Source organism: Pristis pectinata, chromosome 1 (genome assembly GCF_009764475.1).
Source record: "Pristis pectinata isolate sPriPec2 chromosome 1, sPriPec2.1.pri, whole genome shotgun sequence".
NCBI lineage: Eukaryota > Metazoa > Chordata > Chondrichthyes > Rhinopristiformes > Pristidae > Pristis > Pristis pectinata.
In genome coordinates, this window is record NC_067405.1 from 59,929,533 (window position 1) to 59,948,065 (window position 18,533).

At 41.3% G+C, this 18,533-nt stretch overlaps 1 protein-coding gene across 1 annotated transcript in view; it reads left to right on the forward strand.

Moving 5' to 3' along the window:
* Positions 1-18,533, forward strand: part of kcnh3 (potassium voltage-gated channel, subfamily H (eag-related), member 3) — a 518,086-nt gene that overhangs the window by 327,990 nt on the left and 171,563 nt on the right. Inside the window, exons 6-7 of the mRNA XM_052023088.1 lie at positions 3,933-4,090; positions 9,054-9,261. Coding sequence (XP_051879048.1) covers positions 3,933-4,090; positions 9,054-9,261 — 366 coding nt within the window. The remainder of the gene's footprint in view (positions 1-3,932; positions 4,091-9,053; positions 9,262-18,533) is intronic.

The following is an 18,533-nucleotide window of genomic DNA, read 5'->3' on the forward strand; positions in this document are numbered from 1 at the left end:
ACAGATTATCTGGTCATTATCACATTTGCTGTTTTTGTGAGCTGAAGTCCCTTGCGAACTATGGCTATGGGGGCAAGTTAACTAGAGCACTGAGGGTATGAGGAAATGCACACTTAAATTTCAAAGCAGTGTTTAAACTGGATTCAACAGCACAAAAACAACAAATGTGATAATGACCAGATAATCTGTTCTTTAGTGATGTTGGTTTAAGATTAAATAACTAGTACCATTTGACAGCTTTGTCTCAACAGAGTTGGAGGCAGAGTGGGTCATACTGTATATCTTGACGCAGCAAAAACATGGTCAGACGTGAAATCAGGTTCTCCCAAAAAAGAAACAATTTCAGGAGGAAAATGCAGTGCAAACTGTGTGCATAAAATCAACCTATCACACAGCAGTATGGTAATAAGACTTGATTTACATGAGAAATACTGATCATCCCCAATCTCTTTGGGATCCTCATTATCACTACATGAAACCTAAAGAAAATACTGCCAATTCAAGTATTAGTATCAAATAATGTAACTCAAAAGGCCAGTATCTGTGGACACTTCTTGCTCTTTCTCTTATGCTGTTTTAAAAGAAGGAATTACAGAGAATTTAATAGATACTTGCATTTCTACTCTCATGCAAGTATCACATGAAAGTTTGCTGTCCTAGCTTGGCTTTATTCTGGAGAAAATTGGAATTTCTGCTCTATAAATCAGTGGTAGATTATTCAAAAAGATTAGCTTTTATCCTTTAAACTTTCCACACAGAAAATGCATTGCTAAATTTCAGTAAAATGACAGGTTAAGTAGAGCCATTTCATGATGATTGATCATGCAGTGAACTATAATGCCTTTTCAAATTCTCAGCTAATTTCTCTTGAACTAATTACAAGCACAGATAATTACAAACATTGGAATTTCCTCTTAAGCATTTGATGTGAGTATTTGAAACTGAAAAAGACAAAATCCTTCTGTACTTTTAATGACATTAACTGAATAAAACAGCCTTTAGCTGAATTAAGCACAAAATACACCCATGATTCCTCACTTAACAAACTGTTACCCAATTGCCAGTCTTTTTTTTCTTCATCTCCCAAATTAGTCCTTATCTTTCCCATGACTCTGTTTAAACTCCAATCAGCTTTCAGCCATTATGTACCATTGAGGTGCTCTTATCGGAGTCTCAAATGTATGTGATTGCCACTATGCAAGTTATACCTGATCTTCCTTCTCAACTTGTCTGCAACCGTTCACCTGGTTGACCGCACCATTATTTTCCAGTACTTTTCCTCCATAAACTGTTGGATCTGCAAATACCTAGTTCAACTACTATTGGCTACTCTTCCCAATCCAATAGTGTTAGGTCTGTACCCCTGTGGATACATCCTAACCCTCTTCCCACAACAAATTTCCCACTTGCATGCAGCTCCTCAGAGACTTCATCCAAAAACAGCCCATTTTCCACGTCTTGTAACATTCAGCTCTTTCTCATCACTACTTATTTCTACTTTTCCCTTGGCTTTTGATTTGTTATATTGCTTGTCTCACAAGAATTCCTGGATGAGCAAAAACTTCCTCCCCATAAAAATTCAAAGCCCAGAGCTATTGCCTTTGTCTCACGAACATATCCTGTTTCCTTGCAACTGGCCTCCTTCCTCTTCCAAGCCGTTCTCTGAGGCTGAACCACTAAATTTCTCTCTGGGTGAGCCTCCTAGCTTTCATCCTCGAGAAACTCTCCAAAGCTCATAATTTTAGGTTACACCAGCCAGCAGCCCAGTGTAACCTGGACCAAACTCAAAATCCACCAACAACATCACTTCATGTATGTTTTCAACCCTCAGTAGTCCCTACCTCTATAAGTTCCTCTATATCTACATTTTTCAATTTCATTAACAGCCCTTCAGATAATAAAACACTATGTCTGCATGCAGCAAGAACTATTCCATGCTGAGGAATGAGCAAAGTGCCAAGCAATTAGCATCTAATCATTTCCTTTTGACATTCAAGGGTACAATTTATCACCAAGACCCTCACCAAAGTCATCGTTGACCAGAAATTTAACCAGCGCAGCTACTTAAATTCTGTGGCTACAAGAGCAGATCAGGGGCTGGGTATCTGTTGCATGTGACCCACCTCCAGATTCCCCAAAGGCTTTCCAACATTTACAAGGAGCAATTCATGACAATGTTCAAGAAGTTTCATCCATAACAAAGATGCTTGCTTAACTGGCACCCATTCTACCACTCTAAGCCTTCAACCCCCTCCACACCCAGTGCACTGTACTGGAGAACGTATCATCTGCAAAATACACTGCAATAACTTGACAAGGTTTCTTTGTTACCTCACAAACCCATAACTTTTGCCACCGAGAAGGACATATCCAGCATGTACATGAAATACAGTCATCTGCATTCCCCCTCCAAGATATACCTGAGAGAAATATATTGCCATCACTTCATTGCTATTGGGTCTGAATCCTAGATTTCCCTTCCCAACAGCGGTATAGGGATACCTTCTCCACCACAACAGCAGTTGTTGGAGAAGGCAGATTAGCAGCATCTTCTCGGTGGCAGTTCAGGAATGATGTTGTGACTCAGAGACTGAATCTGGTAAATGTAAAAAGGTCTTTATTCATCATGACAAGCTGATGTTCTCTTGGAGATCCTCTCAGTAGAATCTCCCTGAACTCAAAGTACATCGTTTTTATATTTTTAACAACAAAGATAACAGCAGGTGCTTCAGTACAGTTTCAATAGGTACAATGACATTGTTTACTTCAATATTTTAAGCCTGACAAATGGTTCCATTGAATTACATATTTACAGTGGGAGCACACTGTAACTGACAAGACACCTCTGAATGTTCAAACAGCATTTGCTGGGACAAAGTAATTCACGTGGATGGTCTAAAAGCTTCTGAGGACAGAGAACACAGACACCCAAAATTAGTGTTGTGAGGGCTGACTCTTTGAGTACACAAATATCCCAATGATTGATAGACAACAAATATGTCCATGACCATAGTCGATGTGCTAAGTGACAAAAGTCTGGTCTGGAAGTTTCCTTGATCTCAGTCCAAATGATGCAAAATAACTTAGCTGAAGGTGTCTGATGCCTGGTTTGATTAACATACTCCCATGTTCTTATGTTTGCCTGATGCATACGAGAATGTCTCATGGTCAAATCAGTTTGCAAACTATATCTCCTGAGTGGCCTCCTGCTGTGGGCCAGTAGTCTGTACTCAGTGGACAGTACTTTTTGTTTACAAAGCTGTCCTTTTAATTTCAAAACTGATTACTGCTTGTAATTTACACTTGAACAGGTTTTTTGAAGACTGGTTCTCATTTGTATTAATGCCTGCTGTCCACGTAATTCCATTAACAATGGACATTAAATGCTAGCAGTGTTGGCGACAGCTACATTTTGTAAATGGACTGAAAGTACGGGTCTGTGATCTTTGCCTACAACTTTAATTACTGTGCAGTTCACAGTGATCCCCTCAGCTGTCGATGCCTTAAGTATTGGCATTTCACTTTCTAAACTGCTCCACCTCTCTTTGCTCCATTTTACAATCTAACACATGCCACATTTTTGATCACCTGTCCCAATTTCTTCTTATATGATTCAAATTTTGATTCCTAACTGTCCTGTTTCTGAGTATATTTTGGCTATTTGGTCTCAATCATGGGCACAGACCAAAATGATAAATTCACATCTGATTCAAACACTGAGTTCTCGTAGCCAAAGCATTTCTCATTAAATCTGCTTTGTACAATTCCTGGTCAAAGAATAAAATTTAAATACAGAGCTAATCCTCATGCATTGTGTGTTGCCCATTTTTTGCACCTGAAAATGTATTTTTTTTCTTTCCCACATAATGAAGGTTGAAGGTACCTTTGAGTGATCATTTTCAAATTAATGTTTTTTTCCTATTATTATTTAGACATAATGCTGAATTTTCGGACTACATACGTCAGCAAGTCTGGGCAGGTTGTCTATGATCCTCGGTCAATTTGTGTGCATTATGCAACAACCTGGTTCTTCGTGGATCTTATAGCTGCACTTCCTTTTGATCTCCTCTACGCATTCAATATCAATGTGGTGAGTGTGTCCTCTGGGGAAATAAGTGAAATGCACGAAGGTACAGGCCACAGTTTCAGTACACTAACTGTTAATTCTGTCATTGCTGTAGCTTTCCTCTGTTTGCATTGTTGAGGGCTAAGTATATGAGCTCAGCGTGAACAATACTGTGTAAATGACTCTAAGTCTGGCACATTTTTAATTGATCTGTTTTTCCCATTTCCTTGCACTTTCTCACATTGGTGCAAAGACCCATAGTGAATACAAAAATGATGGCTGGAAAAGACTAGGTGGTCCACTGAGTCTGCCTAATAATTGTGAGCATTGTGGCCCCACTGCCTCATACCCCTCTTCCCCCTGGAGCCAGGAGGAAGAAGCAAGTGGGTTGGTGGTGCAAGCAGAAGCTGAGCTAACTAGGGGACTGAAGGGGCTTCACTTTACCTGACAGAGCAGAGACCGTGTGATACCTGTCTCCCACCAGCACAGCAATATTTGGATGCCAAGAATAGCATTTATAGCAGGCAGTATGAAGACAGTGAATGGACACTATGATTGTGAAAAGAAGTTATCATAAATCACAGCTGACATTCACAAGCTTACCGTGAATCAGTGAGATCACACAGATAGGACAGGCATTTGAAAAAGAACAGGGTCTAGTCAGTATTTTAATGTCTGGATTTTAGATTTTAAGTATGTTGGCTTTGAAATTCATCAGGATTAAAAGTGCTCCAAAGGGTTGTTGCAGGGTGGACTAGTAACCATTGTGGTGCATGGGACTGCCACAGCAAACGTTATTACACCCAAGGCCCAAGACATTGATGCTGTTGATCTTCAATTGCAAACTTGCCTTCACATTCTACACAAAGAGGGGTGTGGGAAATGTGGAGCCAGGGCTGTTTCTGGGACCTCGGGAGGAGAAAGAGCCAACCATAAGAAGGCCAGTTAGGGCCTGTGTGCTCAAACATCTAGGGCTAGGGGAATCAGAATCAGATTTATTATCACTGACTTATATGCCATGAAATTTGTTGTTTTGTGGCAGCTGTACAGTGAAAGGATATAACATTACAAAAATTACTGAAATAAATAAATAGCACAAAAAAAGGAATAACGAGGAAGTGTTCTCTTGTTCATGGACCATTCAGAAATCTGATGGCATAGGAGAAGAAGCTGTTCCTGAATCATTGAGGGTGGGTCTTCAGGCTCCTGTACCTCCTCCGATGGTAGTAACGAGAAGAGGGCTTGTCATGGATGGTAATGATCCTTAGTGATGGATGCCGCCTTCTTGAGGCACTGTCTCTTGAAGATGTCCTCGATGGCGGGGAGGGTTGTGCCTGTGATGGAGCTGGCTGAGTCTACAACCCTCTGCAGCCTCTTGCGATCCTGTGCATTGAGCCTCCATACCAGGCTGTGATGCAACCAGCCAGAATGCTCTCCACTGCACATCTGTAGAATTTGTAAGAGTCTTTGGTGACATATCAAAGGATTCTGGAGATCAGGAGTTGACAAAGGAGGCTATAGCGGGTTGTGAGATCCAGATTCAGGGGCAAGTTGTCAGAAGTCATCTGATGAGGATTGGCGCAGATATTGGGAATGCTGGGGGGGCTGAGGAGTGCTGTTCCATATTTTTCTTTTAGAAAAAGCTTGTTTGTGTCTCTAGAAATGGGCAAGGGCACTGGTTTAGGTCTATTAGTTCTGTGAAAGCCTGACAGTAAGCAACAAGGACCAGTCCTTGAGACCAAGGCAAAGGAACATTACATGATAAATGACTATGACACCAAGAACGACTGACATGGAAATCATGCCATTGGCCCACGGGGGATTGGTGACCAGAAGTGCCAGGTTGAATTTCCAGAGCAGTTCAATTCAACCCAAAAATGGTCACTCTGGATAAAAGTGATTTTCAGATGCATAGCACTGACAAAGAAAAGTGCTGTGTGATTGAATTTGCAGGTTAGCATTTTCACTGAATATATAGTCCACCTTTGTCTCTACGGTCTTGGGTCCTTTAGGTGACAAATGATATTTAGCCCTGGGAGTTGGGCCAGGGAGTAGAGTTAGCTACACTTGGGTTGTTTGCTGAACCTCCACATTATTTTTTTTGTTCTCTAGCAAAATTAAGTTTTGAGATTAACAAGATGAAGGATTTTGGAACTCAACCATCCTTGTACATGGTCTGTGCATCCATCAATTTCACTGCTTTCTGTGCTGAAACTAACTGAGTCACTGCAGATCAGAATCAAACCTGGGAGGTTCCTGATTTACCTTTCTTAGTGATATTTCACATAGTGAACCTTATAGGGGTCCAAGGTGACTTTATATGGGAATACAGAACAGACAATGGATCCAGTGAGGAGAAACTTGACAGACATGTCAGTTGAATTTTCTTTCTCCGTAATCAGATGGCAAACTAACTACCAATTACATGTACAAACACACAAACAAAGACTGCTGGAGATTTGAATATACGCTGGTAGCGCTTTGCTAACCTTTGATCAAATTTATCCTTGAGGTGCAGTTCACAAATTGGATTAGGTAGTTCCAAATATTTTACAGTATTAAATATTTTGGAAGAATCTAGCCTTTTTTTGTACCTCAAGTACACTTAACACTTTTTGCTTCTGACACTATCTTGAAATCTTCTTAGGCAGGCCCTGAGGTTCATGGGTGACTTATTTCCATGCAGGTGGCTGACGAGGCCTGTGTGCTGGAGGCCCCATCAATGGCACAACCGAGTAAAGCCACTGGTGCCTTGAATCCCCCTGCTCACCTGGTGAGATGGGGAGTAGCCACTTCCTGATATGAAACTGTCATTGTTGCAAGTATCAGCGGCACTTCACTGATAGAGCCGTTGTGGTCTCAGTCCAAAAATAGCCAACTAAGTGCTGCTGTAACATAATTCTACTCTAGCCAAAGGCATTTATCTGTCAGAATCAACTCCATTGCTCAACAATTTGGTGCCACAAGTGTATACATTTTAATTTGTTAGGCAGTGTGCCTTTGATCAAGCTAATTATTTTTCACATTCAGGTAATTATTACAATTAAGAGGATAAATCCAGCACCTTTTTTAATTCCTCAAATCTTTTACAGACTTAAAGTTCCAAGGGCAAGTGGATATCTGACACTTTAATCTCTTCAATTTACCAATTTTTATATTGTAGAATTAAGTCTCAGACTGAAGTAAGTATTTCAGAGCCACAAAGACCCATGAGTTCCTCCAGCATTTTGTGTGTGTTGCCCGATGACAAGGTTATGACATTATTTGCTGACGACATTGGTATTTAATAAAAGAGTTACATTGTTAAGATAAAAAAAATTAAAGGGATAGGCTGCTGTTTAAAATAGAATTTTTTTTTAAAGCAAGGTTTTATGAAGTCACAAACTAGCCATGAAACAGTATGTTCCTTGTCCTTCCTTAAAACAAAAAGAGCATTTATTTAGAACTTCAAGATCAAGAAATTTGGTTTTGTACCCCACAGGGAAAGGGCTTCCAGGAATTTGTGGAGGTAGCTCAACAATTGGAAGCTGGTTTAGAAAGAACTCATAATAATACAGTATCTTCCATATCCTTTACATCTCCTAAAGTGTTTTGACTGAAATAAGTTACTTTTGAAGTTTAGTCACAGTGGTGTAGGGAATTGCAGCAGTCCATTATACATGCACCTGCCTTGCACAGACAACAAATGAGATGATTGGCCACTGCATCTAGATTATTATTGATGATGTTGATTAAGTGCAGGCTAACAGTACACCAGGAGAAGTCTCTTAATTTTTGAATGTCAGTGTGGCTTCTAAACATTTGGACAGTGAGGGTTTGAATCATAAGAAACGTAAGAAAGAAAGGAAAAAAAATTAGTCAGATGGAGCCAGGTGGTGGAGGGGAAAGGTAAAGGTGGAGACAGAGGGTGGTAGTTGATCGGTGGAACCAGAAAAGGGAGGGATGATGGATGTGTGGATGGATGAAACCAAGCGGGAAAGGTGATAGGAAAGGTAGAAGAAACCCAGGTGGGTGATGGGCAGGTGGAACCAGGTGGGGGAGGGTGATGAGCCTAGGTAACAGTGCGGGGGGTTGGTGAGGGTTGGAAAAGATGAACAAAGGGAGAGAGAGCCTGGGTGGACTGGTGGGAGTGGGAAAGGAACACAGGCAATTATCTGAAATTGGAAAATTCAATGTTCGTGCCATTAGGCTATAGGCTACCCAAGTGTAGTACAAAGTGCTGTTATAGTTTGTGTTTTGGCCTCACTGTGGCAGTGGAGAAGGCCAAGGACGGACAGGTCAGTGCGGGAATGGCAAGGGCACTTGAAATGACATACAACCGGAAGCTCAAGATGACCATTGTGCTCTGCAAAACAGTCGCCCTGTCTACCCTTGGTCTCGCCAGTGCAGAGGAGGCCACATGGTGAGCAGTAGGCCAAATGGCCGAATGCAGTAGATGAGGTTGGAGGAGGTGCACATGAATCTCTGCCTCAACAGGAAGGGCTGTTTAGGTCCCTGGATGGTGATAATGGAGGAGGTCTAGAGACAAGTGTTGCACCTCCTATAGTTGTAGGGGAAAGTGCCAGGAGACAGGATTGGGTGGGTGAAAGGGGTTGAGCGCACCAGGGAGTCACAGAGAGTGGTCCCTGCAGAAAGCAGGAAGGAGGAGGAAGAGGGGAAGATGTAATTGGTGGTGTGATCCCTTTGCAACTGTGGGAACCACATCAGTGGGTCTGGAATCAGACAGTACATAGCCCAGAGTGGCCGAGGATGATAATTGAAAGGCATGAGTGAAGCAGGTGGTTTTACAGCCTTCAGAGGAGGGATTGTCTCAGCCTTACCCGTCTGGACTTATAATTCCTGGCCCACAGCAATAAATACTGACCTTGTCGGTCATGTCCACAATATGTGATCAAATTTAAAAACAAGATGATTAGTCGTTTATTATGAGCAACTATATGTTGTACTGAAAGATACTTGCAAATCTAATTGCGATTTACTTCCACAGTATTTTGGTGTTCACCTGCTCAAAACCGTGCGTTTACTGCGTCTGCTGCGGCTGCTTCAGAAACTGGACCGTTACTCCCAGTACAGTGCCGTGGTGCTCACCCTTCTCATGTCCATGTTTGCTCTGATCGCGCACTGGATGGCCTGCATCTGGTACTTCATTGGGCAGAAGGAAATTGAAGTCAATGATCTGTCTACCTGGGAAATTGGTAAGTGATAGCTAATTGATCGCATATGCACTGTTTGACTGTGATCACCAGGTGTCCAAGGCTTGTCAGCTTGCAAAATTCTGCTGCATTCAGTGCCCTGGATCTACTGAGGTGAACGGCTGGATTGCTCTCGTGTAAATTATTGCCTTGAGGGGCTTGATATTCTCTTGTTACTTTCAATATTATGTTACATTTGCTTTTGTTGCTATTTAATTGAAAAAAGGCAGAAGGTAGCGTATTAAATTTCCACTCCATAAAAACTATACAATCATTTACTAACGCACCATATGGTATTATTTTGAACAGTTCAGGGTATTACAAACAATATGCTTTCCTAAATGTCACTTGGCAGTATAGTCCGGAAACAAATAGTTTATGGCCATCAGTTTAGTTGACATAAAGATATCAGTTTGATGAAAATACTGTAAAAAGTTGGTATATGATTGGACAATAATGATCCAGTAACTTCCTATGAAGTTGCAGCTGTGACAGTTTATGGAGCTTTTTTCATTGTAATTTCTCCTCTAATGAAATAAACTTGAATTTTTATTTCTCTAAAATTTAAGAAACATTTTAAGAAGCATATTTTGAGCTTTGCATTATATTTTAAAGTTACACAATAATTTACTTAAGCACTCCATTGGAAAGCTCTGTCATGTGGCGTTATGATAATGGACATTCTCTCAGCCTGTATTTCCTTCTAAAGTCATCATTGATTTTAACTGTTAAAATAATCAGGTCTTGTGTTCTATATTTCTTGACAGTTTGTAATTTACTGTTGAATAACAAGTCATGGTGTTTCAAGAACAAACAAGATGTGTAATGATCTCCAGAGTCATGGAAAGAACTTTAATAAGAGAGTTTAGGAAAGAAAAATCTGCATAGTGACTTCTCCATTGTAGGAAACCATAATTCTTATATATTTAAATATCAGTGGTATTCATTTGTGATTAAATGATAATATAAATATTACTGTGATTCATACTGTAGTTTATTTTGCCAAAAATGTTTGTCAATGGTTCAGAAGAGAACTGCCAGAAGGGAGCTCTTCTCAGGTCACCATGTTCCTGATGTTTGTGTCTGCGGATTACTGTGCAGAATTCAGGACTGGCTGAAGGTCAGGTGCTGGCACAGATCTCAGTCTTGTTGAGCTGAGGGTCCAGATGTATTTTGTATCTGGCTTCTTAACCTTCCCTGGCATATCTCACCCTCCCTCATTCATCTTAATGCAGTAGCTAAACTGGGATGGAAAAGGTAAGTGAGGACAAATGGTTTTGGTTTTTCTTTACTTTTTATTTTCTTTAGTTTTTTAAATAATTTTTTAACTCTTCAAGTTATTTTAATCTGTGTCGATTGTTTTTACATGTCTCTAATCGGCAGTGACATTTAGAAACAATTGAAAAGGCCTTGGTACCATGAGCTATCAAAAGCCATTAGTGTGATCTGGAGTGGGGCTTCCGGATCTGCTGCCTGAGCCTGGTGGCCACTTGTGGACTGCTCTGCTCTTCAGGACAGATGCAGCAGTGAGGCACCTAGCTCAGTCGACCCAAAAGACCACAAAAAGTTAGATGGCTGAGGGGATATCTCGGGGTGACGAATAAAAGGGACAAGCTGTGTCAAGCATGATCCACCTTATAATTATTGCAATGTCACATGTGTGGGAGCCGCTATTGAAGAAAGATGAGTGAGGTATGGATGAGTAACAGCTGCTTCATTACACTTTGTATTGGTATTGGTTTATTATTGTCACTTGTACCGAGGTACAGTGAAAAGCTTGTCTTACAAACCAATCGTACAGGTCAATTCATTACACAGTGCAGTTACATTGAGACAGTACAGAGTGCATTGATGTAGTACAGGTAAAAACAATAACAGTACAAAGTAGAGTGTCACAGCTACAGAGTAAGTGCAGTGCAATAAGGTGCAAGGTCACGTAAAGGTGTAGATCGTGAGGTCATAGTCCATCTCATTGTATAAGGGAACTGTTCAATAGTCTTATCACAGTGGGGTAGAAGCTGTCCTTAAGTCTGGTGGTACGTGCCTTCAGGCTCCTGTATCTTCTACCTGATGGAAGAGGAGAGAAGAGAGAATGACTTGGGTGGGTGGGGTCTTTGATTATTCTGGCTGCTTCACCAAGACAGCGAGAGGTAAAGGCAAGAGTCCAAGGAGGGGAGGCTGGTGTCCGTAATGCGCTGGGCTGTGTCCACAACTCTCTGCAGTTTCTTGCAGTCCTGGGTAGAGCAGTTGCCATACCAAGCCATGATACATCCAGATAGGATGCTTTCTATGGTGCATCTGTAAAAGTTGGCGAGAGTCAAAGGGGACAAAGCAAATTTCTTTAGCCTCCTGAGGAAGTACAGGCAATGGTGAGCTTTCTTGGCCATGGCTTGTACATGATTTGACCAGGACAGGCTGTTGGTGATGTTCACTCCCAGGAACTTGAAGCTCTCAACCCTCTTGACCTCAGCACCATTGATGTAGACAGGTGCATGTACACCGCCCCCTTTCCTGAAGTCAATGACCAGCTCTTTTGTTGACATTGAGGGCAAGGTTGTTGTCATGACACCATTCCACTAAGCTCTCTATCTCCTTCCTGTACTCCGACTCATCGCTGTTTGAGATGCAGCCTACAACGGTGGTATCATCTGCAAACTTGTAGATGGAGTTAGAGCAGAATCTGGCCACACAGTCATGAGTGTATAGGGAGTAGAGCAGAGGGCTGAGGACGCAGCCTTGGGGGGCACCAGTGTTGAGAATAATCATGCCGGAGGTATTGCTGCCTATTACGCATGTATCTCATGAAATGTACGTTTCTAGCAATCTTTACTGTTTTAAGGCTCTTTAACATATTGTGTCACGTGACTGACTGCTCTCTGTGCTGCACGTTTGTTTCTTGAGAACTTGCCAGAAACTGTCTCTGGAAGAAGTCCACAGTAAGAAATATTGTCTCAACACCATAAGCTTTTCTTCGATTTAATAGCATGCCCTTATTGTTTGAATTACTGACTATTTTTCCACAATCTTAGTGAGATACCGAGACAAACTCGATGACACCTGTCATTAATTTGCTGAAGATTGAGAATGGATAGATGGAGAGGTACTTGGCCAGATTAGATTGGTCCTGCTTCTTGTGGACAGAATACATCTGGGTAATTTTTCAAATTGTTGGATGGATACCAGTATTGTCACTGCACTGGAACAGCTAGACCTGGAGCACCAGTTTTCAGCAATACACTTGGCTTGTTGGTGGGACTCATTGGTTCTCATGTATCCAGCCAACTCCTGATAACACATGGAGTGAGTTGAACTGACTCGAGACTGGTTCTGTAATGACAGAGGCTTCAAGAAGAGGTTGTGGTATTTAGCTTTCCTATTCAACTGTTGTGTGATGTATCCAACAAGCTCATTCAGTAGCTCCAACAAATCACAATTTAATCCCCTGTTTTATCCAGGCTGACCTTTGAAGTTTATAGAGGCAGTGGTGTAACTAAGAGAGCAGTCGTCTGCCTGACACTGCATTGGTAATAACCCTAAAGCAGCAATTGCCCTTTTACAGCCATTATGACATAAAGAAAGCAAGAGGGATCATTCATCCAGCATTTCTGGCTGATTAGAAACTGGTTAGAAACGTTTCAACATAGGCTTTTGCACTCATGATTTTGTCTTTTCCATTATTTGAGGGTATGGATGTTCTTGGAACCATTCACAGATAGATATAGCAGAACTCCAAGGTTTTATCTGGTCAGTTCGTTTTGGTTTGCTTAGCTCTATTTATAACATGCTGCCTTGCTCTTTTGCATCCACACAGCCCATCCTGTGTTGCAGCTTTACTTGTTCAGCACCTCATTTTAAATAGCTTGATACTGTTCCAGGCAGACACTTGTACACTCTTCAGTGAACGAGAAAGGGTCCTTGGCTGATGGTAATGATGGAATGAGGGAGATCTTAGTCACACAACCATTTTTACTATATTTATTGTAATATTATTTCAATTTGACAGAATTGATAAAAATAGAAATTATAAGATCTCAAGCATTATTTAATTTATATGAATGGAAAGGGTAAGGGAAGAACGAAGATGAATTTCAAGTACTCCTGATCTCTTGATCTTAATTGAAAATGTCAGTTTGGTTGAATTATTTGCTGATGTTGCTATTTTTAATTCAGAAAGAAACTTGACCTGTGTTTTTTTTAAATGTATGTGCTTAGTATTAGCTTACTTTTTAAACTTGACTAAGGCCTTTAAATGATCAATGGAACTTGAAGTTATTGAATTAAGTATTTGGTTTGTGTTCCGGGATTTATCACAGAGAGTAAGACTTTTTCTGGTCGCTATGTGCAGGAAGAACAGAAGTGGATATGTGAGGCTTAGCTGGGTGGAACTTATTTGCATGCAGCTATGGCTAGAGGTCCAGAGATTGATTGTTAGGTTTTGTCTGCATGTCAGGAGTGGGCTTCTAGCACTCATCACACCTCCTTAGCTAGTTGAGCCAATGAATGAACTCACTTTGGGATCCTAGCTCACGAGCTGCACTTCTTTGTAAGTTTGAGAGTGTAGGAGAGGAAGTTTGGTGCAGTAGAGTGATATTGAAGAGTATTGGTGTGGTCTAATGTGGGACATTGTGGGGGTAGGCAGCACACGTAAAGATATTGATGAAAATCAGAAAAAATGTGGATGCTGGAAATCTGAAATAAAAGCAGATGCTGGAAACACTCAGCAAGTCGAGCAGCATTTGTGGAAAAAGAAACAAGAGTTAATATTTAGGATCCAAGGCTCTCTGTCATAACTGGAAAGAGAGAAAACAAATTTATTTTCAATAGTAGAATACGTGGGGGGGGGGGGAGGCGAGATGGATAGAACAAAGGGAATATCTTTGATAGGGTAAAGCCAAATGACTTAATGTGGCAGTTAGAAGCCCATTGTGCATCTTTGTCTCAGTTATGTTTTGCTAATAGGTGGGCTGGGAGACATGCCCACCAGGGTAGAAGAGAGAGGGCAAAATGAGCCAAAATTGCAGTTGGATGACTGTCAGAAATTACCTTTTAGTTTGTAGACAGAAAGAGTGAGTTACCTAAGTTTGGAGAATTCCATTTCAAGCCCTGAAGACTGCAATGTACCCAGCTGGAAGAAGTGGTGTTGTCCCTCAAGCCTGCTTTGAGCATTGTTGTGACAGTGTAGGAGGCCACAGTCAGGTTAAAGTGGGAGTGAGATGGAAAATTAAAATGGCAAGCAACCAGAAGCTTGGGGCCGCCCCATGAACTGAATGCCAGTGCTCTGCAAAGTGATAGCTAATCTGCATTTGCTTTCCATTAGAGGAGGCCACATTGTGAATACCGAATGCAGTACTCTAGATTGGACAAAGTGCAAGTTAATCACTGCCTCACTGGAATGATTGTTTGGGTCATTGGATGGTGGGAATGGAAGAGATTGATGAGCAAAATAGTCAGTCTCATCAATCCAAGTGTGGATCCCTAGAAATCTTATCCACATATTCTCAGAATGATTGGGAACATTTAATGTCATGAGTTTGGGTTGAGTCAGTAGTTCCAATTCAAAGTACTGCACATATTGAAACATTGCACAAACAGGTCTTGGAGATTGTGACTCTCACCTGGAACCCAACCAATTTTAAGATTCTTGGAGCAGGCATTTCACAACTGGTTAGGTGATTGCAGACGTTTACAGTGGGTCCCGAATTTGGGCCAAGCATTAAATCCAGTATAAATGATCCTCTTTACCGTCTGCTATAAAATCTGGTAGATATGGAAATAACTTTAGCAAGTCACCAGCCTTTCTGTAGTCTCTAGGCTATCAGAGTATCAATCAGATAGATAACTTCCTTCTATTTCATGTAAATGTAGCTGCAAAATTAATCTATCAAGCACCCTCCAGAATAGCATATCCAATATGACTCTGAATCATCTGCAGACATAAGAAATAATACAACCAAATTTGTGTAAAAGCTTAGTTTCCAATGAAGGATGATTACCTCTAACTTCTAAATGTGAAGTCATCCACTTTTGTGTACAAAACATAAACGCAAAATATGTTTTAAATGGTGGCAGATTGGGAATTGTTGATGTTTGAAGAGAACTGGGTGTTCAAACAAATCACTGAAAGCCAAGATGCAGATGCATTAAAGAGTTGGGAAGGCATATGGGAGTGTCTTAAATGAGTGGACATAGTTACAAAACAAGAGAACAGTCATCTAAAAATGATGTGCTTAGGAATTTCTTATTACAGAGAGCAGTGAATCTGTGGAATTTTCTACCCCAGAGGGTTGTGGAGGCTACCTCAATGGCAATATTTAAAGAGTGAGTAGATGAATTTTTGCAAGATTAGGGAATTCGTGGCTATGGGAAACTAAGAGGAGTCGAGGCCTTAGGCAGATCAGCCATAATCATATTGAGTGACAGGGCAGGCTTGAGGTGCCAGGTGACTTCCTATTTTGTTGCATTCTTATGGTATGTTGACTTTTATTCCAAGAGGTTTTGAGTACAAGAGTAAACATACCTTACTACACCCAGAAAGGAAAATGGTGTTCAATCATGATCTTTAGAATGGTGGTCCAGTCCCAAAGGGCCAGATAACTTACTCCAGGTCCTAATTCTTATGTCGTTTTGTTCATATTCTATTTTGAGCCATCTGTGGTTCAGGTAGAAATCTCATCTCTGAGTCACAGGCTGGTGCATTCAATTCCTACTCCAGAGACATTTACTATGAAAACCTAGACTGAATCTCCAGTGCAATACTGAGGAAATGCTACAACAATGCCAGCACCATCCTTCTTAAGCCAACTGAGGTGGATATAAAAGATTGCTATTTTGAAGAACAGCAAAATCGTTATCCATCCCTATTTTGGTATCCCTAAAAGAAAATACAGACATTCCTGGGAGCCAAAAATGGCTCCAGTGCCACTCCCACAGCAGTGAAACGGTTAAAGTGATTTCATCACTATATGGCTTGATGTGAAATGAACCATCAAAGCATTATGCAGGAGCCAGCAACCACCATTGAGCCTGTCACCATTAGAGGAAACTGTTAAACAAAGACAGGGAAGATGGCGGTTTCCATCACATCCAACAGAACATGACGAGAGAGATTGTAGGATATGGGCAAACTGTCAACACATGGAGCAAGGGCTGCCCCATCTCCGGCAATGGCCCACATTCACCATGTCAGCCAGGGTTCACCCCTGAGCCCCATGTATCACCCAGCACTGAGTGGCTGGACACTCATCCCAATCCTTGCAACACCAGCTTCATAGGCGGTCTCTGCACACCACCTCTGTCGTTCATTCCTGACTGCGATACGCAGGGATGAGATCACCATTTTGTTGCTGTGAGAGTAGCAGGTTCTTGACACACAATGCATAGCCTGGGTGGATATCTCTTTTAAAGTACAAGGGATTATGTGCCTGTGGATCTTCAGTCTCTAGCAGCAAGAACACTATAACAAATCAGTACTCTATACAGCAGCAATAATTGGGTACCAGCATAGTGCAAACTTCATCGCAGCTGACCCATAGTGTCTGCAGAAGTGGTCCTTTAACTGGGCACTGCAATGTATGTTAGTTCACCTGTGCAGTTGTGGATTTATGGATGCATAAACTATGAGTTATTTCCTGAACCTTGATTTCCAGCTGTATCATTCTTGCACCCAGCCAGATACATCGCACAAGGACACACTACTCCTCTTTGGCACTAGGGCAAAGCCAGTGTTATGACTTGAATGGTTCCACACTACATTGTACCCCACATAGTTAAAGGATCCATGAGCTATGTCATCCATATCATCCATACCCAAACGCTGGGACTTGTGAAATAATCACCCCCCTGAAAGGTCTGTTCCTCTTCATTTCCAAGCTAGAATTAGGATTTAAGACTGTTCAAGAGATGATATTTAAATTTACTGCTATTATTGCCATCTCCGTACTGTGACAGTACTGTGACAGCAATAATGAATAATGAATGGTATCAGCAAAGAAGCTTTTGCAGCATTTGTTCCCAATAGCAGTCCATTCAGTGCAGGCTAAAATAAAAAGTGTAAATAGCCTTCAAGTAAGGAATATGTGATCACAGTAAGTGATCTTATTAAAAGGAACAAGAAAGTCTCAGTTTCATTCTTGAAAAGGATTTTATTGTAATGATAAAAGCTCATGTGCTCAATTTCTTTTCATTCAGTTTGAGTCAGTCCAAGAGCAAAAAGCTATTCTTTCATAAATTAAGTACAATGCTTGGTATTTTGAATCACCATCTGAAAATTGCAGATGGCACTTTCTGCATAATTAACACATACTAAAACAGCCCTTATCTGTAGTTTGTTTAATTTTATATTGCATCTTGCAGCCACTAACATTAGCTTTTGAGCCAAAGTAGAATATTCTGGAAGTTGAAGCAACATGTTGCCCAGGGTGTTAAATGATCTTCAGCTAACCACATTACATGTTGCTTAACTTGCAAAGACCCTTGTCAGACAATGCCTCACAGACAACCTGACAATTCCTAATCAAAGGAGCCATGGTGTCTGGACTATCCTGATGTCCACCATGATTAGCAGAGGTGAAGAGACTCCTGGCATCTCTACCAGAAAACACAAGGAATGCTTTGATAAGAACAACCAAGAGATCCAGAGGCTTAGTAAACACAAGAACAAGCTATTCTTAGAATGCGGCTCTAACTTGCCTCAGAAGAAAGGAAACAGTTCTGTGACTGCCTGAAGGCTGAGTTCCAGCAGAAAATCCATGAGCTAAAGCATGCAGAAGGTCCAACAGCTCAGGGCATGGATAATCTGCAGCCCAAATACCCTAGAGCCCACCCATAGAGAGCCATGAATAGTGGGCTCACCAAGGATGGAGAAACACTCAGCCTGCTGGAAGGAACACTTTGAAGAGCTCCCAAACCACGAAACTGTCCATGACACAAGCGTCCTTGACTCCATCCCACATCTGACCATCTAGTCCAGTCTTGCTATCACCCCTGATCAACAAATCAGAGGCTGCCTATCAACAGAAAAATAGCAAGTCCTCAAGGGCAAATGGCATCCCCGCTGAAGTTCTACAACTTGGGGGAGAGGAATTTCAAAAACAAATTTATAGCCTTGGGTCCCAACATCTGGGAAAAGATGCTCTAATTATGGTAACTACGGAAGTGTCTTCCTGCTGTTTGCATCATGGAAAGTCATTGCAAGGATTCTCCTCAACCTTCTCCTCCCAGTGGCTGAAAAGATGCTCCTTGAATCACAGTGTAGATTTTGACAATCTAGAGGCACA